Here is a 27,221-nt window from a genome sequence, read left to right as displayed (position 1 = left end):
ACACGCGGCGCAATTGCACCTGGCCTACGCCCGCTGCCCGCGGCGCGGCACCGGCCTTCAGGGCAACCCCAACGCCGCCGCCGCCGCCGCGGCCAGCACTGCAGACACCGCCCCTCAGAGCGCAGACCCGCCCCTAGCAACGGCGTCGCTGGCGCCGCCTCAGCCCGCCCTGCTCCTCAGGTGTCGTGAGATCTCGGCGCCGCGGTCGCCTCCGCTGCGTGTTGGGCGGCTCTCGCGAGAGCTGGCGGCGACGGCTGCCGTGCCTGGGTGCAGCGGACGGTGACGGCGGCGGACGGTGGCGCGGCCGCGGCCCCGCGTCGGTGAGTGGGGAATGGGGGCACTGCGTCGGGACGCGGTCGGGTCCGCTGAGGGCCGGGCTCAGTCGGGCTGCGCCGAATGCCGCTCTGCGGAGGCCTGTGCCGGGGCTGCCGGGCCGTTTCCTCGCGGCAAGGGCCGCTGCTGTTGGGATCGAGCCGGTGAAGGATGCGGGTGGCGACGTGCCCCTCTGGCCGGCCTCTCGCCTGCGGCTCCTGGTCTGTGCCCTCTTGAGTCTTGCGGCAGAGCCGGCCTGTCCGTGACTGCGCCGTGTGAGTGGCGGCGGCCCCTACCCTTGGGGGAGACCCGAGCGGCGCCCACGGTCGTTTCAGAGTGCTTCAGGTGGCCTCCTGGGCCGTGCCTCGGGTTTCCCTGTCTCCTGAGAGCTGTTGCGCGTCGAAAGCATCGTTTGGTCGCAGTGTCTTGGTAACAGTGTTACGTGTGGTGTCATGAGCAGGCTGAACACTACTCGAAATACTAGTTTTATTCGTCTAATGGTTATTGGCAAAACCTGCAATTCCTGCGAGGGCTGTACAGAAACACTGCTGTTGACGAAGACTGCCTGACAGCGATCGTGTAATCCTGGGTTTGCTTACTTTAGGAAATCCTTGAGCTTTGATTTACCTACTTCAGTGATTTCATAGTGAGTTCAATGTGTTTGTAAAACTTTCCACATAACCATATTTTATTTGCAGAAAATATCATTTTCTTATGTGATAAATGTGTGGTACTACAATTGCCTGTTGCTGTTGTTTAGCATTTCTTCGTTTTCTCTAAATTCACTTTTGTTTCCAGCTATTACTTCTGTGTCTGTTTCCCTTTTATCTCTGATCTCATCAAATGTGTTACTTCAGAACCCTATTCTTGCAGAATTTGGATACAGATCCATCACAGACCTTTTCCAGGTTTGTTTCTGTTAGTTGTCTGGCTCTGTACAGATTGTTGGTTGAGCACTGGGTCTTACTTGTTCTCTACTGCTGTCTGCTGCTTACAGATGTTTAAATAAGAAGGGTACATGCTTGAAACCTGTCTTCTCAGTGGCCTTTTGACTGTCATCTCACTTCTCCTTAGTTTTGTTTTGTCATTTTTCTTCATGAATCATCTTCAGTAATTAATTTAAGAGTACTTATCTCTGTTGTTGCTTCAGCTTTGGTGATTTTTTCTCCCCTGGAAAGCCCTCTCTTTCTTTCTTCAATCTTCATCATTTAGATGGTCCAGAAATAAAGATCAGATTCTCAGTTTCAGATTATTCCTAGTTCATTATTTGACAGTTCATGCTTTTTCTTTTGTCAGTAATAAAAATCTGTCCCTGCATCATCTTGTGTAGGTTACCATTAATTCCATAGCCTGCACACAAAAGAAACTGGATGGGTTTTGAAAAATTATTTCTCTGTAGTTAAGGAAACCTATACTACTGTGTTTGTTTTGCAGGTCTGTCAATGTGGTTTTGTTTTTTGAGTAGATCTCTTTCTTACAAAACATCACAGAGAATTTTCTATTCAGATACGCGAATTTCCTGTCAAAAATCTTCTTGCATATCACCTCTTGATGTGTACCATTTCTATCTCAAAGCCTCATAGTCTATTGCATTCTACCTGTGGTTATCATTGCCATCTACTGATGATGCTGTTCTTACAAGACTATTCTTAGCATTTTCAGCACGTGTTTGTGTTTGAGCTTTTGCCCAGTGTGTTAATTCCAGGGAAACTGGAGATTAAGAAAGACAAGTTAAAGCAGCTCTCCTATTCATTATTAGATTTCTTCTTGAAGCCCTGTTTTCCTTTCAGGCCCTACTGGATTTGAAAACTATGAACAGCTGATATGTCATAAAACTGCTTATTGAATTAGTCACAGATATCATCACTGTTGGGTTTTCTGTCACCTTTTGTTATAAACTGTTTGCTTTCATAGATTGTACACTTGAGGCTGCAACTGTATCATCCTGTATGCACACACAAAACGCAATCTCATTACGTGCCAATTTCTTTCAGCACAGCTTTCCTTTAGCAGTGTTGTTTAAATCTTGACTTGGTGCTGTTGCTTATCAATAAAAGTATCTCTTTAAAATACATATAAGATCAAAAGCTAATTTAGAATTAATTTAAAATATGAAAGATTATTTGAGATTTTCTTACTCAAGGAGTTGTATTGCTACTACTGGTGACAATCATGTGTGTTTCTTCAAGGAATATACCTGATGCTCTGTTTCATGCTATTCATCTTGTTGCTGATGCTGAGTGTTACAAACCTTTATTCTATCCACTTTCTATTTTATATTTGGGGGCCACAGGGGATGAGAGTAGTAGTACTGGTGAGAAATTAGGCTCTTCTCCTTTTTTCCTGCAGTGATAACCATGATCCTTCTTTTGTGTGGGTGAAGTTGCTTAATTCACTGAGCTTTTTACAGGTAGACCTAGGCTGATTTTGCATGATGAATCCTTATACAGAGGAGGAGTTGGGAATCATCTGCCTCTTCCTTTTTAAGCTTTCAGTATCAAATGTGGTTTTTATTATTGTGTTCCATTTAGGAATATCATTGGCTTCTTGTGACTGCTCTTTTATTTATTGGTTTACTCCTGTTGACATCTTACTTATTAAGACAAGCTTCAGTCCTTAATGTTGAGACTTTGTTGCAAAGGATGATAATTTATGAAGCTACTTTATGTGGCTGTATTGTGGCTCTTGTCTGCACTGGTTTGCAAGAAACTCACTTGGCATGTATGGCTTTGTGTGACATATGGTATTTGCGTTATGAGCATGTGTACTTTGAACTCTGCTTCTTAATTAGGATGTAATGTCGCTGTGTTTGCATTCCCAGTTAATCTTACTTGTGAGTTATTGTTGCTTCTTTGTGCTTTGATGACTAAAGGCAGTGAACAGCAGACTGTCACCCTTACAGAAGGTCTAACTAATCTGAATCTTGGGAGTTTAACAACTAATGCTAGGTTTTGTCTGAGCTGGTTATTTATCTATTGGATCTTGCCATATATCCTGGTTCAACTTTACACTCAGGTTCACTTCTGGAGCAGGTTAGAGCCCATGAGCTTCTGAAATCTTTCCTGTTTTAGAAAATGCTTCTGACTGCTGGAGTGATCAGTTTCATTCTGCCTGATGAGCTGGTGTCCATAAACCAGCATCATGGGCCTCTGCCTCAAATCTTCAGGCTGTTTTAATAATGTTTTTTTAGTAAGACTCTGGAGCTTTGCAGCCCTGCAAGTATTCAGTGAATATGGTATAGTAGTCTGGTATGAAACATAGTGATATTGGTTGAGATTAGCTTAACTTGAAGTCTTTCCTGAAAGATTTCCAAGGAACATTTTCATTCCTCACTTGCAGTACCTTGAGGAGTGCAAGCCCTGCATCTCACGAAAGTGTAGATCCACTTCTGCCCAGTGTGTGATATTGTCTGTCGTGTTTAGTGTGCTGTGCGTCTTTTGTTCATTGTGTTTTGTTACAGCACAGAACTGAACATCTTCAGGTATTATTTAACATTATCTGTTTGGCAGCTATCATAACTTAGCATATGATGCATCCTCTCATGAGAGTGCAGGCACATTAATTACTTTATTTTGCAATACCTGGTCTGACTCTACTACATCACATATTGGTATCTCAATGGGCATCTGTGTTTACCATTCCTTTGTATTTCATAGTCCACAACTTTGATAAATTAGTGATGATTCTGACTTCAAGTTGAGGTTAGCAAATCTGAGGTGTTCTAGCTGTATGTGTTGAAAGCTTTGAATATTAAAGTGTTTCTTGATTTCCTGTTTTGTACAGTTTTTCCTTGTGATAATTTTCTGGAGTATTAACTTTCTGCAGAGGGGTAAGAAATATTTTCTTGCACCTGGATACTTGCTTATTAGCTAATTGGAATGGCAGTCAGTTTGGCCAATATGGCAAATACTGACAGTATTCTGTGATTTACAAAGGGTAGTTGGATTTGGTTTTGTGGTTTGTCTTTTTTTTGTTTATTCAGTTGTTCGTGAAATTTTTTTGGGGGCTGTTGTCTATGTTTGTTTGGGTTTATTTTGGTTTCAGTCTTTATTTCATGTGGTCTCAGTACCTTCCCCCTTTACCAACATTTCGAAAGCAGTTCTTTGATTTTGTAGTTCATGTACTCTTGTGGCTTTAGGGTTTTTTTTTATGTACATGACCAGAATGTTCAGCAAAAAAAGCTTTCTTTATTGCCCACAGTGTGAATACATTAAAAATACACGTTTAGATCCATAGTCAAATTATTGTTTTCTACTGCAGAAAAAAAAAGTGTGTTTGCAAAAGTGTTAATCAGGATTACTTAATTAGTTTACAGAATTTATACAACATTTGCTAATGGGAAATTCCTCTTCTCAATAGAGAAAAGGAACTAAAAGTATTCCTGATTTATGGGCTTACAGGTTTGTTAATCCCTAAAATACAATTGGTAAATTACAAGAAGAAAAAAAATTGTCTGTGTTACAGCCACTTGTTTCTTAGGAAGTCTCATTTGTTAAGGTCCTGCTAAGCAGGGGCTGGAGGGAAGACCATTTATTGTTCAGGTTCATAATATGACATGTTTGGAACTGCATTAGAAGTTTCACAAGATGTGGCTCATTTTGAGTTGTGTGCCAGTTCAATACTTCATCAGTGACACTGCTGGGGATCCTCACGTGCTTTAAGCTGGGAAAAGGGGAATACCGTTGTTCATGAGGAGCATTCCCATGTTCTTTCTGTCCTGTGTCACCTATTGTTTATAATGGCTTAAGTGTGTACCTGCAGAGCAAAGCAGAGAAACTGATCCTAGCAGACTGAGGAACTGATCCAACTTGAAACAATCTTTTTTTCTCTTGAAGTGGATGTGAACTTATACTCTTCTGTTGCATCTGTTGCTTTCATTAAATGAAAGATGGGGAGAAGGCAGATAAGTGTAAGGCAGTTTTAGAAAGTGACTCTAATATATTCTTTGTGGTATATTTCTCATGAACCCAGCTGCTGTCTTTCTAGTACAAAAGCTGAATTCAAATGCTGACATTTTACCTCAATGAAGCAAATTAAGATTTAACTCCTGGGTATCAACCTGTTTCCAATAAGGTACCTGCTTTGGTCCACACCTGAGAGGAGGCTGAGGTGTTTATAGATGATTTCAAATTATTTTAATGTTTTAGATTGTTTTAAAGAGAAAAGAGAGTTTTTGGAAAAACTTGAAGCATATTGTGCTAAATTAGCCTGTCACTGTGGTGCTTCAGCAAATACAGGAGGGAAAACAAGACATGATAGTAGTCAGTAGGTGGGAGTGATTTCAGAATGGGACTGTGATATTCCTCTGGGAGATGACTCATCTTTGCTGCTTGTTCTAAACCATGTTGTTACCATGAGTAGTAGCAAGACTCACTGCACATCTTGCTCAGGTGACTCAGTCTAATGAACACAATTTATTTCTATTCAGGATAAAAAGTGTCTTTTTTTATTTGTCTATGAAAGAGGTACAGCATATGGCACCGAAGTTCTGCTGCTGAAGTAACTCATGACTGGATTTATAAATCAGCCTTCCTTCCCCTTGTCTAATTAATAATGTCCTTTCTGTTCTAAAATAGGTTGTGAGTTTCTCTTTTTTAAGCATTTGAACACACCTGATGTGTGTAAATTCTGTAACCTGTGTTTTTGTGGTATTATCACATGTTGACTGTGCTTTGATAACCTGAATTTCCACGCAATGCACAATGACACTTTTTGGTTGTGGTGGGTTTTTTTGCATGAGATATTTGAGTATTTCCTGTGATTTATTTTTTTTTCCTTTTCCTGACTCTATATGGATGCCTGACCATGAGTCTTCCAATCAAAGTGTGCTTAATTATAGAAACTCTCAACAGGAAAAAAAAAAAACAGGTCTGTGGTGGAGGTTGTATATTTGGCATAAAGTGGTTTTTTTTTTGTGTTAGAACTGAATATGAAGGAAAGACTCATATGGAACTAAACATTTTTAATAAGTTTGTTCAGTACTGTTCCACTGTTACAAAAATGTTTGAGCCTAAATTTAGCCAAGAAAATTTTAATTAGTCAGAAGAATTTTTCATTTTCCATGACTAGAGGGACAACTTTTAAAAAAGAAGTCTCAATTCCCTTGGGACTTGCTTCCAAAAAAGATAAATTCCAGTGAATGTAATAATATAACTAAGGGGGTGGTGTGTCTGAAATATTTAGCTTAAAATTTTACAGAAACATAGTAGGCTTATCTTTCCTTTAGAGATAGATAAGCCTTCTAAGTAATTTGCCATTTTTTTAACAGATGCTGTACAATTGTCAGCTGTTCACTTCTGGCTACTTTTTTTTGCAACCAGGTCATTCTAAACTATACAACTCTCTTGACGCAAGTATCACTTATAGATATGACGTGAGCATCAGTCACTTAAGATTGGCTGTCTTTATTGACACACATTTGTTGTAACTACGAGAGAATTTTAGTGCAAGTTGAATGTAGTAGTGTCAAGTAAGGGTAGGCTTATAATGATTTTTTTTTCCATGTAATTTTGCTGCAAAAGTCAGTGAAACTGAGCATTTCTAAGGATTGCTGTTCATTGTCTTTTGGAGTAAGGACTCTTATATAACTGTTTCTTAAACTTAATTCTGCTTTCCTCTTGGGTAGCTATTCAAATGGTAAATCTTCTACAATTGGGATCTTTGAACTCATTTTGTCTATTTGAAAGAAAATTATTGTGTGTTTGCTTTGTATTTTATAACCAGTGAATTTTCTGTTCAGATACAGTGAAATTAACTGTAGCAACATCAAAGTTATTTACCAATTGATATAGTTTATTCCTTATAACGAAATATTTTGTTAGTGCAGGTATCAGCAAAATGTATGGAATATTATTGTCATGCAATTTAGAGATTATGCTTCTCTATGTCCTGATTTCTGTGATTGTGCTTTAAAAAAGCCCAACATCTAACACACTAAATTCTGCATGTCTGATTTTTTTTTTTTTTTGGATGTGTGGCGTTGTTTAAAGGTAAATACTGCTCTCTTAATGTAGGTTGTGAGTGCTGCATGTGTGCTTTTCAGAGCAGTAGTGTGAGGAAGCTGGCAGTGGAATGGCAGGACGGCCTCATCCTTATGACAGTAACTCCAGTGATCCAGAGAATTGGGATCGGAAATTGCATAATAGACCTCGTAAACTTTGTAAACATTCAAGGTAGGTGCTGTGTACCATCTGTTGCATCTCAAGAACTATGAATAACATTCCTTCTAAAGGATACTGTATCTGGTTGTGGCAAGTCCTGTCATAAATTTTGGAGTTTTTAAAAGGAATGTTTCCTAGTTCTCTTAAAAAGTATTTTGTCACCAAACTGGTTTGTCAGCTTCCCTAATCTGTGCTTAGATTTGTTTTGCTAGGTGTGGGATTTTAGCCTTTTCTAATAAAACTGAACGTCTTGGGTGTATCTCAAAACAGTAGCTGAGTGGCTAAATAAGTCCTTTTTTGGGGGGGTGTTTATTATGAGTTACTTCCTCTTCATCACTTTTGAGTTGTTGGTGCTCTTCAATTAAGTAGTGTACTTAAGATGTGCAACTTGTTCACCATGATAACTATCAGTTAATAGTTGCTTGCATGAAAGTATCACGCTCTATAGCACTTTCTTTATAAAGCTGTGTGTCAGATCTGGGTTTTTGCCTGCATGTCTCACTGTAAGACTGTTTTTCAATGCTTATTGATTTGAGGACATTATGAAGTGAAACAGCAGATACTGTTAAAAAATGAACTAAGGCAGTTAGTCATCTAGCAAGTGTATGTGAAGAAGCATGTTGCTGGAAATATAAGCATCCAAATAACTGTGTATCTTCCAAGTACTTTGCCCTTTTAGAATTGCTAAATATAACTGAAGAATCTCGGTTAGCTGGCTAAAATTGTGATTTAAGCTTTCACACTTGTGAGATGATGGTAAAAGAGCTAAGGTACATGATCAATTACAGCAACTTAATTCAGTTTTTATTGTATAGATTTGGATAAATTGGACAAGTGTTGCCTGAAGTATTCTATGGGCAGTTAATATTGTGGGTTGTTTTCTTGTCATTATGTCTTGGATAATTGAGAGATATCCAAGAGAGCAGGAAAAGAGAATGCACCAGTAATTGAAAGGCTCACAGGGAGACCCAAGTAATTATAGGCCTGTCTGTGGTGTGAATAATGGAATGGTTAACACAGAACTGAAGAAGGGTGGCTGGTGCTACTGGTCAGCTATGGAATGTAGCTTTGTTCAGTTGATGATTTCATTAAGATGATGGTGTCTGGCAAATGCTTGATTTGTGATTCTTATTTAGGATCAGAACGTGACGCTCTTATCAGCAAATGAACAATATAGATATAACAGGGCATTGTGTGCTAGCTGAGGGCTGCTCACTGCCAGGTCTCATAGTGTGACTGAAATGAGTGATTCATTGCTGATTCTGGTTCACGTAGTTATCTCTGATCCCATGCTACCTCCCATGACTGGTCATCTGGAATAAAACCTAGAAGATGTAGATGACCTGGAAGCTGAAACTAGGTAAATCCAGCCCAGAAGAAACAGTGCACATGTCTTACCATGTGTGGTCTCTTGTGGATTATCTGTCTGGGGAAATGCTTAAATAAAAAGTTGATCAGCTTTCTGGAAAGATGATTTGATGCAGATAATAGTCTGAACAAAGTCTATAGGCTCTGCCTTTCAGAAAGACTGCTGTTGATCCCTTTGATACAAAGCTATGAAACTATGCCTCTAAAATAGCTGCAGCTAAGTTGAACATGATTCTGGCAAAACACAATTTGTGTTTCCAGTAAATGATCAACAGCTAGTCTTTTATGACAGTTTTTCATGTGTCTGGTAGGGATGCTGTAGCCAAGCTATTATCTGAATAGAACTGCTTTGTTAAAGTGTTAAGTACTTCGGTCTTACTTGATTTCCCTTGTGAAATATGCTTTGTTATTATAAGGAAAAACATACTTAAGGTCTGAAAAAGGTAATGGTGAAATAAAAACTTTCAAAGGGAGTAATATTTAAGATGGATGTGTAGCTTGTCATTTGTTGGTGCTTTGGAGTGCTTAATCCTCCAGCCTTAACATTCTTAAAATAGCTTAAATAATTTTCTGGACTCATAGAAATCATAATCTAGGACTGTGAGCCATCCTTATGTGTGTAAGGGTTATGTAGGAGCAAAGAGAGCCACAGGGCTTGGCTTCCTTCACTGTGCTGTCCGTTTAGATCAAAGGATGTGTGGCAAAATTAGTGGGGTGTATGTCCTAAACAATTACACATCTGAGCATGGCATCTTTTTCTCTCTAGTTTGAGTGTCTCCTTTTTGAAACCTCTGACAAGTTGCTCTGTCTTTATCTCCTTTTTCTTACTTGTTCTGAGATGGGCAATGTAATGGAAAACTCAAAAGGGAGAGATGCAGAAAATAAGAATTAAAAATACATTGCAAATTATCCCTGGTATAAATCTAAAGAGTGACAGAATGAAATTATATGGTGTTAAAGATGACTGTAACAAGTGATACAAGCAATCTTGCTTGTCCAAGCTATTACAAACATCTTTGAGACTCTTTTCATTTAAGTACCCAAATAAGAGAGAAGAAAACTTTAGTTTACATGTGGTTCCTCAAACTGTGGATAAGGTTGAGGTAAATGATCTCTGAATTAATGTTTGCATTATTAGGTATTGCTGTTCTGACCTTTCTATTTTACTTTTCATTGGTTATTAGCTTCCCACATGTACTCTATAGTGTTATTTTTGTTGTTGCTGTTGTAACTCTTGAATTCTAGTTCTGTTGTACCAAGTACTTTCTCTGGTATTGTGGTAAAAAAATTTGTGTCTTTAATTTGCCTTCTCTTTAATATTTTGCCTGGATTAAACTTTCTAAAGTGCTTCTGGTTTAGTTTCTTGCTTCTTCATTCTGTTTAGATAGTGTTAGATTCAAAGTCCTGCCTGTCCTGCTGTATTAATGAACAAAATGTGGCTGTGATGTGATTCTGTTGTCATGACTCCTGAAAATCTTCAACATCTTGGAAAAAAATCCTGTATGTGACAAGTTATTGTGTAGGTGCTGAATGCTGAGAACTTTTTCCCTAATATTTTTCATGCTGGGAGGATGCATTCAGGGTCTGTGAATGGAAGTGCTGCTTCCCTAAGCAGTTTGTAAGAACATGAAGCAACCTCAGAAGGGTTCTCTTCTTGTATCTGGAATCATATCAGAACATATCATCTATTCTCCACTGCAGGACAGGTTTTGTTTCCCTTCATGAACATCTTATAGTGTGAGGCAGATCTACAGAATGTACAACATGGAAATAATTGGGCATGCTTTTGTCACAAACTTGGGTCATAGTCTGTGAGTTACTGTGCATCATCTTTAACTACAAACATTCCTGCTTTTAATTGCAACCTGATACTGACAGATCTGGAACTCTCCATACGTATTTTATTGGCACCAGGATATAGATTTCTGAGAAGAAACGTGGCTCTTGAGTTTCTTAATTTTGAAAAAAGGATGAGAGACCAAAAATCAAAGTTTGAGTAGAAACTGGCATTCGTTTATGGAGGTTGTGTGTTTGGGCAGCTTGGCGGAAGTCATAAGGTGTGAATGTGTATGTGCCTGAAGGTCGGTTCCTTGCTGCCTGAAAAATCCATTTGACAACTGAATGCTCATGGGATTTCTCTATTGCCTTCCTGAAGTGGAATTGAATTACTAAGAAATATGTTACTCATGGTTAAGAGAGCCTCTGAAGACTAAAATTATGTGAATATTTAATTATCTTGGAGAAGGAGAGTGTCCACAGTGTTGTGGTGAGCTGAGGGGAGATCCTGTAGCACTCCCCACACTTCAGTGGAGAGAGTTCTAAGTGCAGGCAGGGCCCCATGTTATGTATGACTGCTGGTGTATGCTACCACAAGATTTGGGTGAATGCACATCCTAGCCTGAAGGGCAGTTTTATGGGAATCTGAAGTCAGTCCATCCACGGCATGTACTTTGTACCTAAAACAGGAGTTAAGGAGAACAAAACATGCTAATTCTGCTACAAGAGAGGACCCTGTGTAGGAAACCAGTGCTGAAAGAACCTGAGTGTACTTGATGGGGAAGGAAAAAAAACTGGGAAAGAAAGCATACTGGAAAAAGCTTCTATTTAATTTATTGTAGGCATGTCTTCCATGGCTTACTGTGAAGGGAGAGTAAGAGTTAGAAGACTACGACTGTTATTCTATCTCTGGGGCATGGGGGGTGGTGGTTGTTTGACCCTCCCCCACAAGACCCTAAAAACGAGAGAAAACTCACTGACTCGGGTAGCTTGAAGTGCATGATCAGAAATTTTCCTTCTAGCTAAAGAGCTGGCTATTCAGACTGTAATGCCAATCTTCTCCTGCCTTCCTAAGCACAAGTCTCTTGTTTTTCTTAGTTTATAACATCTTTTGCTGAACAATTCCCCTTATTCCTTCAGCTTTCATCATATTTTAATTTCCACTTTACTGCTTGTGACATCTTGAGTTTTATTTATTGTAAGACTTGCTTTTAAACTATTCCTCCAGTGTATTGTTACTCCTTAAAACAGCCTACAGATGTTCTAAAAATAATCATTAAAAAAACCCCAAACCTGTACCATAATGCTTACTTAATCCTCCCTCAAAGAAAAAAAAAAACTTTGGAAACTTGTATCCTTCTGCATATTAATTTGCTGGCTTGGTTTTTTTGTGCTTGGTGGACTTCACTTGTCAAGCGTTTAGTCAGCTACTGATGTGAAGATGCAGTATGTCAGGACTTAGTGAACTGATTTCTGATCAGTAAACATAGAGATTAGTGTAATTATAAACTAATACTTAGATTCCCACTAAATGCAGTACATTTACTGGAAAAGGGGATGCTTGTAGTTAAAACTGGAGGCTATGCTGCCTTGTTCTCAAAATGCTATTGCTCTTCCTACTGATGAACTCAGTGAAAGGTGAATTAATTTTAAATATTAATCCAGACAGACTTTACAGGAACAAATTAACCATCCCCTGAAACTTGCATGGATTCGTCTGTCTGGAATGATCATGAGCACAAATGAGAGATGTGACAAGAGAAAGTTAGCAATAACCTTTTCAGATGTGCTGTTTGTGTGCTGAAGCCCGACAAGCTGGCAGGACTAGAAATAGCTTCGCAGATGGTACTTGGCACGGTACCGAGCAGCTCTCCTCTCGCACGCTCCCCTCCCTGCCTGTCAATTGCGGTACCCAATGGCTGCTTAGAGATGGGGAAACAGCAAGTATGAATTCAGCTCACAGGAGGCTGTGAGGTCAGACGTCAGTGTTGCACTACGCATGGCTGAGTCAGTGACTGTGAGAAATTGAATTGAATTAGTATCTAGAGGGGTTTGCGTCTTTGAGCACTTAATGGACTGTATAGCTACAATCTCTTATCCTTGAGGGGAAGGTGATGGAGGAAAAAGTAAAGCTCGACGATGGTGCAGTGAACTACTGAAGAAATGATGGAAATACCAAATATGCTGAACTTAACAAGTAATGCCAAAGGATGCTGATCTGGCTTTCAAAGCTGCCTTCTTGGAAGGAACAGAATTCTTTTGTGCTCTGATTTCAAAATTATTCCCATGCTTTTGTGTTTCCTCCCCGATAGATACAAGAGGAAGGTGCGTATCTGTTAACAGGAATAATCTATGGGCATTATTCAGAAGAATGAGGAAAAGGAAAAGTACTGTCCTTTGTATGCACTGGTCAATTGAAACGTCTGCTGACAAAGAACAGACTTCGGGGGGAGGAAGAGGGGCATAAGCATTGTCATTGTGTAAGTCCTAGCATACGAGCAGAACAGATTTCTTTCTTCTAAAGCCGTTTAGGATTGTATCTATAACTTAGTGTATTAGATAAAGCTCTCTATCTGACAAGTGTTGATTGTGTGAATCATCCCAGGAAATCACTGGATCTAAGTTTGTGTTTTGGGAAAATGTACATTTTAGATAAAGGGAGATTAAAGGGTCTTGGTTAATATTCCACTGCTGCACCCTTCTCATTTAAATAAGGTGTTAGAGTGGTTTGTGGGGTAATAAGTATATTGGTTTAGCACCATAATTCTGTGTAGACCAGCCAGTTTCATAAACCAGGCATCTTTATTGGCAGTATTCTGTAGAATGCATATGTAATTCTTGTATTTGAATACATGTTAATTGCTTTGGCAGTAGAATTAATTCAGTTTAATGACTTCTTTTAATAATTAGTAATTGGAGCAGTATGTCATTGTGTATAAAGACAAACTGAAGCCCTCCTTCCACAGATGACTCCAAGGCATCACTAAATGGGCGAACATCTACCTTTTTTTTTTTAAAGACAGCTCTTCCCTTACTGCACAAATAGGAAGCACACCAGTGTGACAAGTGTGGCATTTAGGTGGTACTGTTTTTCCTCCTTTATATCACGTTAAATAGGCTTGCTTAAATAAAACCTTCATATTACTTGGTTTTCATTGTGAGGCAGGTGATTTTAAAGGGAAGAGGCATTTTCTTCACAAAGGAAGAGCTTCCTTGGTCCCTGACTTGAGAGGGAAAATAAATTCGGTCAGTTCTTGAGTGGGTGCAGTGCTAGTGTCCCAGTGTCCCTTTGGAGCCAAGAAAAACTGTATGTTGAATTTGTGAAGATCTTCTTAAAAATATTCATAGGGTTGGTGCTTGTAATTGATGAATTAAGACTGATCTTTCCTGTATAAGCTTTTGAGTTTCAAATGGTTACATATATGAGGCTTTGTCCAGTTTTAGTGAATGAGGCTGCAGGTTTAAAATGTCTATTTGTTTTTTATTTTTCTCTTGTACAGTTTCAGTTTAAATGCAGTATGTTGTTAATCATGCAGGAGAACATTTTGCTTATAGACTGGTGTTCTGCTTCTGTCATTGCCCATGGCTTCCACAGCACAGGTTGCATCTGGTAGTCATCAGCTGGGGAAATTAACTGAAAGTTGACATTGGAAGCACTTCTTTTCAGAGTGAGATGGATATCTGAGGCTATAATGACTTTCTTGGAGGCTTGAAATCATACACTGTGCAGAGCAGCATTGACTGTTGTAGGCTGAATTTACAGATCCATACGGTATGGCAGCCAGGTGCCTGCCGGAGACCAGCAGCTTTCTGGCACTTTTAATTATCAGCTTGAGAAGTGTTGCTGTTGCATCTGCTCCTCATAGTGTTTCTGTGAACCACAATGCTTCCTAACAGTTTGCAGTTTGCACAAGTGGGATAGCTCTGTTTTGCCATCACTGTAGGTAGGCAGCAGCATCGACACAGCTGTGGAACTCCCTAGTGAATGCCAGTTTGGCTTGCCTGTGTTACTGGGGACAGATTTGTAGTTCAAATCCACACATTGATAGTATTGAGCGAACAGTTTTTGCATTTCCCTGCAGAAACAACCTCCTGTCCACAGTGGCTCTGTTAGAGAGGGAAAACCAGGTTTTTCTATCAAAAACATCAAAATTATTTGGTAATTCTGATTAGCAACTTCTAAAGCTTCTTTACAGGAAAATACAAGACACAGCTCTTCTTTCACACATGCTGGACACAGATGTAACTCATTTTTCCAAATAGAGTAACTCAGTGAGATAGTTTTCCTAGTCAAATATTGCAGGGTAAAGCCAGTGACTGTTTCTTCTGTCAGGGTAGGTTCCACATCTTTGTTTTGGTTTTTTTGTTCACGTTTAAACTCACTTTAGTTCCTGTGCTCATTGGAGAGCACAGTTGTACTTCAGTGCTAATATTTACGAGAGTATGCTGAACAAATGGAACCTCAGATTTTGTCAAGTGTGTAGGCAAAGAAAAAAAAATTGTTTGGATATACTGTAACTCGGTGATGAAATTTCAGATTGACATTTTAGGTAGCTGTTATTAAGATGAGTGAAGATTCATGATTCAGATGGTGGCGTTGCAAGCCAAACTGCTTCTGTTTAAATCCTCAGAAATCTTGCAACTTTGGCTCTTGACTTGCGTCTTCCACCTAATAATGCTAACTCTGAGACAGGCACTTTAATCTGTACATTAAAGGGAGAAAAGTACAGCAGAGAAGCAAGCATTCAACTGGTGTGCCCAGCTGCAATTTGAACAGCTCTTTGATATTATTTGCTAATCTGTTTCAGAAGTAATTAGTTTTATTATTTAAGGATCCTGTCATCCTCCAGCTGGTGGCCTCTGCCTCTTCCCTAGTGTGGTGTAGAATTGATGTCTTATGTGTCCATGCTCTGAGGGGGTGGCCATAGCTGGCAAGCAGGAGTCACATTAATCCATGCACACTGCCTCTCTCCTCCCAAACTCCCTGGCTCTATGTACCAGGGCAGAACTAGCTCTCCTTACCTTACAGGAAAGGTGCATCTGAAGTTGGTTTTGCCCTGCATGTTTAGTCCTTTGGTGAAACATGACTAAAGAGGAAGGATGATGCCAGCTGAGTCGTGTTACTTCCGGTAGCACCTGTTTTTCTCAGCTCCCTTAAAGAGATTATTAGGGTTCACCCTACTTCAGCGTGAACTCTGAGTCACTGCTTCGAGGGTCATGTGGCTTTAGATGGTTTTCTGGATTAAGAATTGCATTTTAATTGCTTGCTTGTTAAAGGGCGATCGTGTCTGCTCTGCCAAAATACATGATAAGCCTGCATATCTCTGCAGTGGGTCAGTTTCATTTTCTAGTGTTTGCCTTATTTAAAGAAATCAAAGCACTTTAGCTATTGAGAAATAGTGAGTCATACATTTTGATAGTATAAAATGTGATACCTGCAAAACTCGGTTTTTTCACAGCATGGTTAGAAGTATTATCAGAACTAGGATCACATCGCTGCTTGAGCAGAGGCCTAATCACATGGAGCTTTATTAGGATTTACTGAGATATTTTGCCATAGGACTGCTAGGTATATATTTGAGTATTCCACATGCACACACCCCAAGCAACCAGCCTTGTGGGTGGGATAGTCAGTTGTACCCTGATGTGCAAATATAAATGTGCAGGTGAGACGCAGAGGTTCTTAAAAAAAAACCCAAACCAAATACCTGTCTCTTTCTTGGGAAATTTCAGGTGTAGTACTAGGGAATGTCATCATGTATAAGCAGGAATCCGATTTAGCATTCAAGTCAGGCTTTAATTATAGGTTGTAATCCACGTTTCTAATGAGTCTGTGAATATGCTGTATACCTTTTAGAGTAGTTCTAGGTGTGTATGTAAGGAAGGTTTGCAGATCTCACTCTTGAAAACTTTTGTACATTTCACTTTCATAATACAAAATTTACCTTTGTCTTACAGAGGAGTAAACCAAGGAAAGAGACATGATAGCCATGCTTAAATTCTGTACATCTTTATACATTCAGAATTGCTTTGGGGGTCTTGAGAAAAATTTTGCTTCCTTTTAATTAAAGTGTTTCGATCATCTTTATTCTTGAGCATCTCAGTCATAAGCAAGCCTTGCAGTTCTTTTACCTTATTCAATAGACCTTTGGCTGACTTCACATCCTAAAGATGCACATCTTATTGGAGCATATTTTAAACTTGGCAGGAAACAGAATTGCAGTAGATTCTCACTGCACCAAACTTCTGCTTTATCAGTTACAAGATCTCTCCCCAATTCAAATGGGGTGGGAGGAAGCTTGTGTTCCTCAGCTGCGAGGTATATTCCTTATTCTTTGCATCGTGCAAATACTCATTTTATGCCAGTCTAAATAGCATGAGATCTGTCATAGCCTTTTCTGTTCTGATTTAAGCTCCTCTTCCTATTGGTTGCTGACACATGTCATGCTAGAAGTTCACTTTCTTGAATTATCTTGATTTTTTTTTCTAGTAACGAAAAATAATTTTACTTCAAGGCAACATAAAAAGAGGACATTGTGCCCAGCTTCCTTGTTCACTTCATGCTTCTAAAATTTGTTGTGCTTTGTCTCAGCTAGGTCATTACTCTCCCCTCTTTGTGTTCTTGAATCCTACAGCATTCCTAACAGTCATATTTAAAGTTCCTTGGTAAAAGTTGTGGGGTTTGCAGGCTGTAGAGAAAATGGGGCATTGAGACTCCAGAGGGAAATGATGACCCTTCTTTGTCAGACCTTGTAGCTTCTGTTGCAATTCTTCAGTACCAGAGGCTTTTGGAAAGTTCATCAATTAAACCTGTAAATAAGGAGGGTTATCATGCCCAAGCTTGAAAGGTAAATAGCAAAGGAACTGATTCAGGAATTCCAGTGGAATGCACAGACACAGATGGGTCTGTGTTGTCCTAATACAAGTTATTTGTACTCTTTAAAACAGAAATAGTTATAAGTGTTTTTGGTAAAATTCAAGGATTTTCCCAAACAAGTTTCTTTGGACAAATGACCCCTAACTTTTAATTTCCTGCTGTGTTCAGAATGTTTAGTTTAACAGTAAGAATCAAAGTAAAATCATAGCATCAACCAGGCTGGATGCTTTGTTGGAACTGACTTGCTTGTTCTGGAGGGGATTTTTGTGAACACAGCTTCACAGGCAGGCTGAACTGGTCAGGCAGTGTCTCTGTAGATCAGACAGCAACAGACAAGTAGTTTTTGCTGTCTCCTTAACATTCCAAATTGTTGTTGGTGTTTGTAAATGTGAACATGAGTACAGCAATCTTCCAAACATATATTGAGCGTAAATGCCTTAAAATGTAAATGTATATAGTATCTGAAATGCTCAATGTTTCTCTTGTTTCTGTTTTTAGCACCTCATCTCGTATTGCTAAAGGAGTAGACTACACAAAAATGAGCCTCCATGGTGCAAGTGGTGGACATGAGAGATCAAGGGACAGACGCAGGTCAAGTGACAGATCTCGTGACTCATCCCATGAAAGAGCAGAATCTCAGCTTACTCCATGCATCAGGAATGTTACTTCACCAACAAGACAGTATCATTCTGGTGTGTTCAGATCTATGGTGTTTCAGGATTGAAATTCTTAAACTTAATTATTGTTTTGTTCAAATGATACAATAGAAAACGTTATTTTCTGATGACACAACATGTAGACTTCTTACATGTGCCCTGGGCTGGGAGTATCCTTTTTTGATCATAAGATTTTATTCAGTCTGCAGTGTTCATTCCTACACAGTCTTCTTATTTAGTTCAAATCACAAGAAACCTATTTTTTTGAGAAGATAATTGACTAAATACTTCCTCTTTACTTGAAAGGATTTAGGTATTTAAAAATACAGGAAACAAGTGACCGAGCTCTGTTTGTGTCTTAGAACTACAACACTAACATAGCTTCTATTATATTATGCTGAGTTGTTTTTTCTCTACTGGAGTGCTAATTTTTTGTTGTAAATGCTTTGGGGAGGTGAGGTGTCTTTGTCTAAGTGGTAGAGACTTGAGGATCTTAAAAATGGGTAATTATTGTTGAAGGTTTCTTTAGCTAGAATAGATTTTATTGAAAGCATTTGTACTTAGCAAGTTGCCACATTTCATGCTGGGAAAGACATAAATTGTATAAAGCTCACATAAATCTACAATTTCATTTCCTGGTTGTTTTTTTTTTTGTCCCTTCTCCTTCCACCTTGTCTCCACTGAAGATCGAGAAAAGGATCACAGTTCATCGCGACCAAGCAGCCCTCGTCCTCAGAAGACCTCCCCAAATGGTTCCGTGGTTAGCATGGGCAACAGCAGCAGAAATAGTAGCCAGTCAAGTTCTGATGGGAGCTGCAAGGCTAGTGGGGAAATGGTATTTGTGTATGAAACTGGAAAAGAGGGAGCTCGGAATGTAAGAACTTCTGAACGAGTAACACTCATAGTGGATAACACCAGATTTGTTGTAGACCCTTCTATCTTTACTGCGCAACCTAATACAATGCTGGGCAGGTTGGTATCTTCCTCTTCTTTCTTTTTGTTGTTGATGTTGTTGTTGCCTTAATCTCCAATTGTAGAAGAAAGCCTTACATGCTTTGTAGATATTTAAACTGTTAGTATAGCTAATGAACTCATCAGTTCAGCTGATCTGTTAATGTTTAATATTGCTAGTTTGCAGAGGTCCTTAAGCAAAAATCAGATGTAAGTTCTCTGGTTTTGGCAGAGATGCTAATAGATGTATGTTTTCCAGAGACAGAAGAGTTCGTAAGTAAATTAACATTTCACGATGTATTCATTTCCTTCCATTTTGCTGGGCATTGCATCTATGTTCAGTCTGCTTCATTCCTTATCTTATTTTTAATGGTGGTTGATTCATAGAAGTAGTGAGTATAGGCAGTCACTTTTCAAAAAAGGCAAGGACAAAATCTGAAAGGGATTTATTTTGCTCAGTGGGCCTACCCTGACAGCAGTCAAGCTCAGCACATTTATCTTCTGAAATGCTTTCTTGGGACAGGGGAATGTATAGTATAATAGACCAGAGCCTCTGAGCAAAGAGACACGACAGTCAAAATGGTTAGTTGATTGGAAGCCCACAATGTGTGTACTATTTTCTGTAGAAACTATAATAAGCAACATTTTTAACGTTTTTATTTGACAGGAAATGATTCTATACCTGCTCAAATACTGGCTGGTTTTGCATTTTCCAAATGTAAAGAATACTGTTTACAAACTTGTGGCAAGAGACAACTGAAGGTTTGTGCCTTCGTCAATTTGGATTTGGCTTTTTCATTAAAATGAGGTTGTTTCTCGGCTCATAGTGATGCAATGATACTCGAAATACAAATAAAGCTGTTGCTTAAGGTAGAGGTATTGAATATTATTTTCAAATTCTACTTTAAATCACTGCTGTGTGGGATAAATAGTACCTTGGTTCCCTGTTTTGTGAAGAATTGTGTAAGAGTCACAGCAAAAGTAAAAATTGCTTCTCTGTGGAAATTGTAAATGGAAGTAAGTAAAAATAAGGATTAATAAAATCATTTGGAGTCCATCAGTGTGAAGTTAGGTAGTTAAGTGGTTAAGTATTTTCCTTTTCTATGCCTAGCCTCACAGTAAGTGGTGCTGGCTAATGCACTAGATTTTGTGTGTGTGTGTGTGTGTGGCTGAGTTATACTCCCTTTGGGATTGGATCATGGAGCAAGCCTATTCTGCTAATTTGGAAGTAGGTTAATAAAGATATGGAAATACTGCTCTGAAGTAAGTTATTTATAAATCCACTTTCCCCCAGTGTCATTTCACAGGGCACTAAACAGGAACAGCTTAGCTGCTATGTTCTGGGAGGTAAAAGTAACAGCAATAATAGTGCATTATTTGCCTTAAACTTACATTCTGTTAGACTGCCTTGTATTCTAAATATGATTTCTTATACTGAAACATGGACAGAAAACATTTCAGATCATTAAGTTGAAAAGTTATTTTGAATGCATACTGTACACCAGCTCTTGGTTCTTTGGGTTGTGTGTATGAAAGCAAAGCATTGCCATCAGGTTTTATTTGGAAGTAAAACAAAGAGTAGATGGCAATACAGAATTACACTCTATGCTTACAGAAACTATTAGACGTGCTTTTGAAAAGTGAGATACTGTTTGGAACTTGTAGTGTTCTCCTTAGTCTGACTTTCCTTGCATCCTAGCAGGAAGAGAGATGCTGTACATGCAAGCCTTCCATTATGGGTGCCTTCTGTCAAGGTTATTTTAACTTTTGAATTAACTAAATATTTTAAATGAGGTGGAGGTGAGTTGTATGTGCTTGAACACTAAGTTCTGTTTCTTAAATTACTTGAGATGTCTTTAATGAGAATTCCACAGCAAACCTGTTTTTCTGCATTGCCCCAAAACCACCAAGGAGAACTTGTTTTGGGTTTCCCCCTACCTCTGGCACTGGCAGGAAATGGCTTGATCTAAGTAGCTTTTTAATTAAAGGATATTGACAAGTTAAGATAGAAAAATAAAACTAGATTTTCCTGAATTGCACTACCCTGCTTTCTCCTTGCTAGTAGACCTGCTAAACACAAACCAAACTGAGCAGTATACATACATAGGAGATAGAACAGATATTTTTTCCCCAGCTATTTCAATGCAATTTTTGAGATTTTACTTTCAGGTGGAAAGCAAAACAAAACAAAATCCACCAATTCCTAGTAAGGAATTCTAACCAAATAACTTTTGTTCTTGAGCAGGATGTTTGGCTCAGGCAGAGAACACAACTTTACACGTCCTAATGAAAAAGGAGAGTATGAAGTTGCTGAAGGAATTGGTTCCACTGTGTTTCGTGCTATTCTGGTGAGTTTTCAGGGGCAAGAACTGTTAGGACAAGCAATATGAGTATCTAGAGGCATAACATCTTCATCCAACCCTACGTGCATATCAAAACTCTGGATGGAAGAAATATTGTTCTTCTGTATTCTCTAAAGGGGAAAAAATCATTGATGTGAAAGACTCTTTAGTGATCTAGACATGTGACATCCAGGGAGAGAGAAAGCACACGTGAAATGAACCAAAAATAATACTGCTGCCAGAACTTTGTTCACTTTCTCCTACACATCTAGTTCACCTAGATCAGATATATTGAGCTCTTCTGTGCTATAATTAGACAGAGCGGTACCAAAAATTAACTTACTGCAGGTGACAGGAATAAAACAAACTTCAGTCAGAAAAAAATGGCCCCTTATGTATTTCATGTCTACACAAAGAAGTAGAGCTGCCATACTGCTTTGTCAGAAGAATTAAGAGTAGAAAAAGCTGAATAAAGTGTAGGTAAAAATGGTCAGCGTTACCATTATCACTTAACAATTTTAACTAGAGCTCGGTGCTCTGAAAGCAGCTTGGAAGACTGAAGTTTGAGGATGATAGAACTCATTTAATAGATGCTGCTCTACCTTTTAGAGGGTTTTCTCATGGAGAAGGCCTAATAAATGATATAATGAGATGTTGGTGAATGTTGAAGAGTACTGTGTGTTTTGTTTGCTGCATTACTGCAGGATTATTACAAGACTGGAGTGATACGCTGTCCTGATGGGATATCTATTCCTGAACTGAGAGAAGCGTGCGATTATCTCTGTATTTCTTTTGAGTACAGCACTATTAAATGCAGAGATCTCAGTAAGTGCAACATTTGTTTAATAAGTTGAACTATGTAGACTACCTTAAGCAAATGTATAGGAGGAGTTAATTCCAAACATTGCCCTTTATTGAGGTAAAGAGCATGGCTGACACTGCATTAGTAAAATCCATTTTTTTAATCTTTTCTAAAGCCCTAGAGACACCTTTTGGAAAATAATATTTCTGAATCTGAAAATCAGCCACTGACATTTTTCTGCTGTGGTCAGCTCTGTGGAACTCTTAAACTCTGTTGCTGCATTTGCAGTACCAATACAGTAATGTTAAGTGGTATCTTTTTTTTGCAGAGGACAATGAGGCTAATTTACTCAACTCTTTGGAAAGAGAATTAAGCTCTGTTGCTAAGAACAGCAGCATAGCTTTGCTGATGGTGTAGGGTGTCTCATGGCTCCCTGCATGCAGTATCTCTTCAGCTCATTCCATCCCTGAGCACAGACAAAGTTTTGGCCGATGTTGAAATTACATGGCCTGTGCCTTTGCTTGCTGTGATCTCATGGTGTTTGTGCAAGGCTGAGCTGTGGTATTCTAGCTGTGAGGTCTGAGCAGGGTACCTGTGCCTTCACCGCAGTGCTTTGACCTCGGGGCCTTCCGCCTGCTGAGTCACGCTCTTGATGCACTTTGTCCTTATCAGGAAGATTTAGCAGCTCAAGCTGTGAGGGTTTTGAGAGGCTTTGTTTTTAAGCTGCTGCTTATGAGAAATGGGTAACATGCTTTACTCTTTCAGCACCTGGCTTAAATAATGTTTATTTTAGGAAGCCTGGGTGCTCAGCTGTAGTAAAATATGGAGGAGGTCTCCTTGAAGGCAATCCTGTGTCTGCCCAGTGTTATGTTAGTATCTGCAGGACTGTCCTATTCGTTTGAGTTTGTGATGTTGTTTCTTGTATACATTTGATAAAGTTCTGACCTTTTACAAGCCAATAGACTAAGTGCCTTTAAAGTTGTCTGCAGTAAACACTACAAAGTAAACAGAGATGTTGTGTTTCCTGACTTCATTATTTTTTAACCAAGCTTTCAAATCTGCCTGTGCTTAAAATTTTCTTCCAGGTGCTCTCATGCATGAATTATCAAATGATGGTGCTCGCAAACAATTTGAGTTTTATCTAGAAGAAATGATTCTCCCATTAATGGTAGCTAGTGCCCAGAGTGGTGAGAGGGAGTGCCACATTGTTGTGCTGACAGACGATGATGTTGTTGACTGGGATGAAGAGTATCCCCCACAAATGGGAGAGGAATATTCACAAAGTAAGTTCAATTTCATTGTTTCCACCAAGCCACATTGCAGTAGAACTAGCAGTAAATGTGCTGATGTAACTTATTTTGTACGTAAGCATGGCTAACAGTGCCTTTACAAGGTCCCTAATGCCTCACAAAACCACTCTTTTTTTGTAGTTATGCTTCTGTGAAGCAAAATATTAAGCAGATGTTGCCCATTATGTAACAGTGTAATTAAAAAGAGAAGTTTTTTTTTATTATTAAGGTATAGTTAATGGGAGGAAAGGAAGCACTTTTGCAGAAATGGCTTGATGAGAAAAATAGATAGGAGTCATGTTCACTGTGAGTGAACAACTAGATGGTTTTATTGAGGGGGGGGGGAAAGTGTCTGTTAGTATTCTGAAAGTATAACAGATTGGTGTATAGATCATAGAATCAACCAGGTTGGAAGAGACCTCCAAGATCATCCAGTCCAACCTATCACCCAGCCCTATCCAGTCAACTAGACCATGAAATAAAGCACCTGTGAATGTACAGGATTGAAGCTCAAGTCCCTTCTTTTGAGGTGCTGTAGTCTGAACTTTAAAGGGGGGTCCCTCTTGTCCTGCTCCAAAAGTCTGGATTTTCTGAAACTGATTTGTGGAGATCTCTTTCATAATAGCAAGCAGAATGAAAAGGTATTTTTTAAGTCTGCAGGGATTCCATCAAAAAGGAAAAAAAAATAGAGGGTGTTTTTATGAAGGTAGGGTGAGGAGTATGTAATGTGATTTGCTCAGTGAACTGTCTTACTGCATTTCTATATCCACACCAAAAAAATGTGGGTATAAAACAGATTAAATGGACAGGGAAAAAGAGGTACAACCACCCATTTCCCAGTGCCTCAGCCATTTTTCTCAAGAGTTTTGAGTTTCTCCCCCTATTCTGAAGTAGAAATACTAAAGCAAAACACTTAAAAAGACAAAGCTTTCAGGTTTCAGACTAGGAGCTTAATATTTTGAGCAGCTCTTTTCCTCATTAAACTGTATTTTTAGTTATTTACAGCACAAAATTGTATAGATTCTTCAAATACATTGAAAATCGAGATGTGGCCAAATCAGTTCTGAAGGAAAGGGGGCTGAAGAAGATCCGCCTGGGCATTGAAGGTAAGAGTAGTATTGCATGTGCATTAACTTTTGGGGAAGGTGATCTGCTCTGCTGTTGGAAAACAAAGGGTTGCTATTGCCTTTCCTTTTGAGGTTAGGTGATGGAATGGCCAGAGGGCGAGTGGCGCTGTGTAAAGAACTAGTGCAGCTGGAAAACCCGATTCCAGACTTATGACTGGTCTACAAGATGTTCCTAGCTCCTGGACTGTTCAGAGAGTAACTTAGGTGTTTTTTTCTCACTTAGAGCTTGCATTCCTGCAAAATCTTCTCTGTACTTTATTTGAAGTGATGATAAATTTTTACGGCTTTGTACATTCTGTTCTTTGTCTGGTGTCCTTTTCAGGGCTTCAAATGAGAAAAAAATTTATGTGGCAGGTAAATATGTTCTTTCAGGAAATACAAATCTGTCACTGAAATGCACAAAAATACTACTCTGAAATGAAATGTCTTGGAAGTTTGGAGGCTGATAGGTAACACCTCAGCTCTGACTTCACAAAAGACAACTACATTAAGTAATCTTAGACTTCTGCCATGAATGTTGCAGATGGATCTTTTTGCATTTAATTTTCCATCTGATTGTTGACCCAAATACTTAAAAATCCAACCTTTATAACTTGCAGGATTTCTGTCAGTCACTCACTGAATCATCGTAGTTTCATTTGCTTTTGTTGGCAGATTGCAAATGTTTCTAACTGTTTGTGGTCTCTCAAGTAAATTCAGCTGAAGAAGGTGCAGACCTTCAGACTGAAATGCCATTCAGTTAAAGAATTGGTTTTGTTTGTGATGCTGCCTACATTATTTCTGCTGGCACTTCTTGGCTTAGGCAAAGAACTGTTTGACTGAACTTTAATGTTAGTGCCCCATAATAGTATGTAAGGAAAATTATTACTTAGGCAGAGGGGAGAGATGACTGAGACACTGGTCTAAGCCAGTGTATCTTCATTATGTGGGGAGCTGGGAGGAATGCACTAGGATTCTACTGGAGAACTTAACCACAGATCAGTCACACTGTTCTCTGCTGCTGAGATCTCCTGTCCTGTGTTCCAGGTCATACTGCTTTAGAAGCAGCTGGCTGCCTATGAAGGTTAGAAGAGTTGTCTTCTGGCAAGACACTGTCATTAGCACTGTAGCCTCTTTCCTTACAACATGCTTGGTAGTTAAACTGCTGCATTCTCCTTGCACAGGCACCATGATGGCACCTGTTTCCATTCAGGAAGTTAGTTGATGGTGGCAGCTGCTGATCATCATTATGCTTCCACAGCCTGCCTTTCTGCCTAAGAACAGAGTGCAGGAAATGCTAATTTCTGCTGTGCTCTGCTCCCTAGGTTACCCTACATACAAAGAGAAGGTGAAAAAGCGACCGGGTGGAAGGCCGGAGGTGATTTACAACTATGTGCAAAGACCCTTCATTCGGATGTCCTGGGAGAAGGAGGAAGGAAAGAGCCGACACGTTGACTTCCAGTGTGTGAAGAGCAAATCTATCACAAACTTAGCAGCGGCAGCAGCAGATATACCCCAGGATCAGCTTGTGGTGATGCACCCTACCCCCCAGGTAGATGAGCTGGATATTCTGCCTACTCACCCTCCACCCAGTAACAGTGAGATGGATACTGAGGGACAAAACCCACTGCTCTGATCCAGACTCTAACTAAAATAAAAGCATGCTCCTTTAAAGTGACTCTGTACCCAGCTCATGCTACACTGCAATTCCAGGTTTTTTCATTGTGTAACAGTGTTCAGGATATTGCAGTATGGACCTTGGAAAAGGCCAAAGGGAGTACCCGATTGGTTTTGAGAAAGTACAGAGCAAAGGCCCTGGGGTTACAGTTACATACATATATGTGTTTACCAGTAGGTTTGTGACATTGGTGATTTGTATGCTGGACTGTCCTGACATTGGTGATTTGTATGCTGGACTGTCCTCACTCTTAAGGCCACCAAAAACCAGTGGGCTGCTGGTGGCTACCGTACATCAGTGTTGTTCCATGGGGGTTAGAATGTGGAATTGGAATTGATAGTAGCACTTTATAAATGGTTGATAAATGGAATTTGAAGCCATTTTTTATAAATGTATTGCACAATACTAACAAAGTGCTTCTATCAAAAGTATTAACTGTAAATAGTTATGCTCTGAATAGACTGACCCTTTAAAAGTTATTGTATATGGCTGAGCACAAAACTACTCTTGGGTTTTTGGATTGAAGACATGATTCAATTACCCATGTAACATCTTGTTGAAGTTCTTCAGTGAATTTTTTCACTTGTTTGCAGCGTGAGCCATGTTCAAAAAATGTGAACAATGGATAGGGGCTTTATCTTAAATTTTGCCTTACCTTACTCTGTTCACAGCTATTTATTTAATACATTTTTCATAAGTGTCATGAAATAGGAAAATGCAAATGGTTCGTTCTTCATTTATTAATGATTGTAAACAAGTTTTTCATGCAAATAAAGTTTCCATTATTTTAATGGGTTTGAATTATCTGTCAATGAGATTTATAGAGCTGATTTTTGAAAGTACTTGCTTTTCTTTCCTCAGGGAAGGATGGCTAATACTAAGTGAAAAACAAGTATTACTTAAC

At 39.2% G+C, this 27,221-nt stretch overlaps 1 protein-coding gene across 7 annotated transcripts; it reads left to right on the top strand.

Moving 5' to 3' along the window:
- Positions 1-215: 215 nt before the first annotated feature.
- BTBD10 (BTB domain containing 10) lies at positions 216-27,108 on the top strand. Of its 7 annotated transcripts, none has more exons than XM_064163780.1 (9): positions 216-320; positions 7,326-7,484; positions 17,992-18,185; positions 18,836-19,121; positions 21,346-21,448; positions 22,147-22,267; positions 23,330-23,527; positions 24,529-24,639; positions 25,965-27,108. In XM_064163780.1, exons 2-9 carry the CDS (start codon positions 7,384-7,386, stop codon positions 26,273-26,275), a joined length of 1,425 nt encoding a protein of 474 aa, XP_064019850.1. In that variant the 5' UTR covers positions 216-320; positions 7,326-7,383; the 3' UTR covers positions 26,276-27,108. The 7 variants fall into 7 exon arrangements, with proteins under 7 accessions (XP_064019850.1, XP_064019853.1, XP_064019851.1 ...); XM_064163781.1 differs by having other exon boundaries at positions 222-320; positions 7,355-7,484; XM_064163782.1 differs by having other exon boundaries at positions 223-320; positions 7,360-7,484.
- The last annotated feature ends 113 nt before the right edge of the window (positions 27,109-27,221 follow it).

This window comes from Pogoniulus pusillus, chromosome 24 (assembly GCF_015220805.1).
Source record: "Pogoniulus pusillus isolate bPogPus1 chromosome 24, bPogPus1.pri, whole genome shotgun sequence".
Taxonomy (NCBI): Eukaryota; Metazoa; Chordata; class Aves; order Piciformes; family Lybiidae; genus Pogoniulus; species Pogoniulus pusillus.
This window is presented reverse-complemented; position numbering and strand designations above follow the sequence as displayed.

Bases quoted from the DNA above. Each gene is read 5' to 3' on its own strand.
- BTBD10 (XM_064163779.1), top strand. From the start codon at position 12,817: ATGCCAAAGGATGCTGATCTGGCTTTCAAAGCTGCCTTCTTGGAAGGA. The intron at 12,942-17,991 runs GTGCGTATCTGT...TTCTGTTTTTAG, and splicing joins CCGATAGATACAAGAGGAAG to CACCTCATCTCGTATTGCTA. The intron at 23,528-24,528 runs GTAAGTTCAATT...CTGTATTTTTAG, and splicing joins GGGAGAGGAATATTCACAAA to TTATTTACAGCACAAAATTG.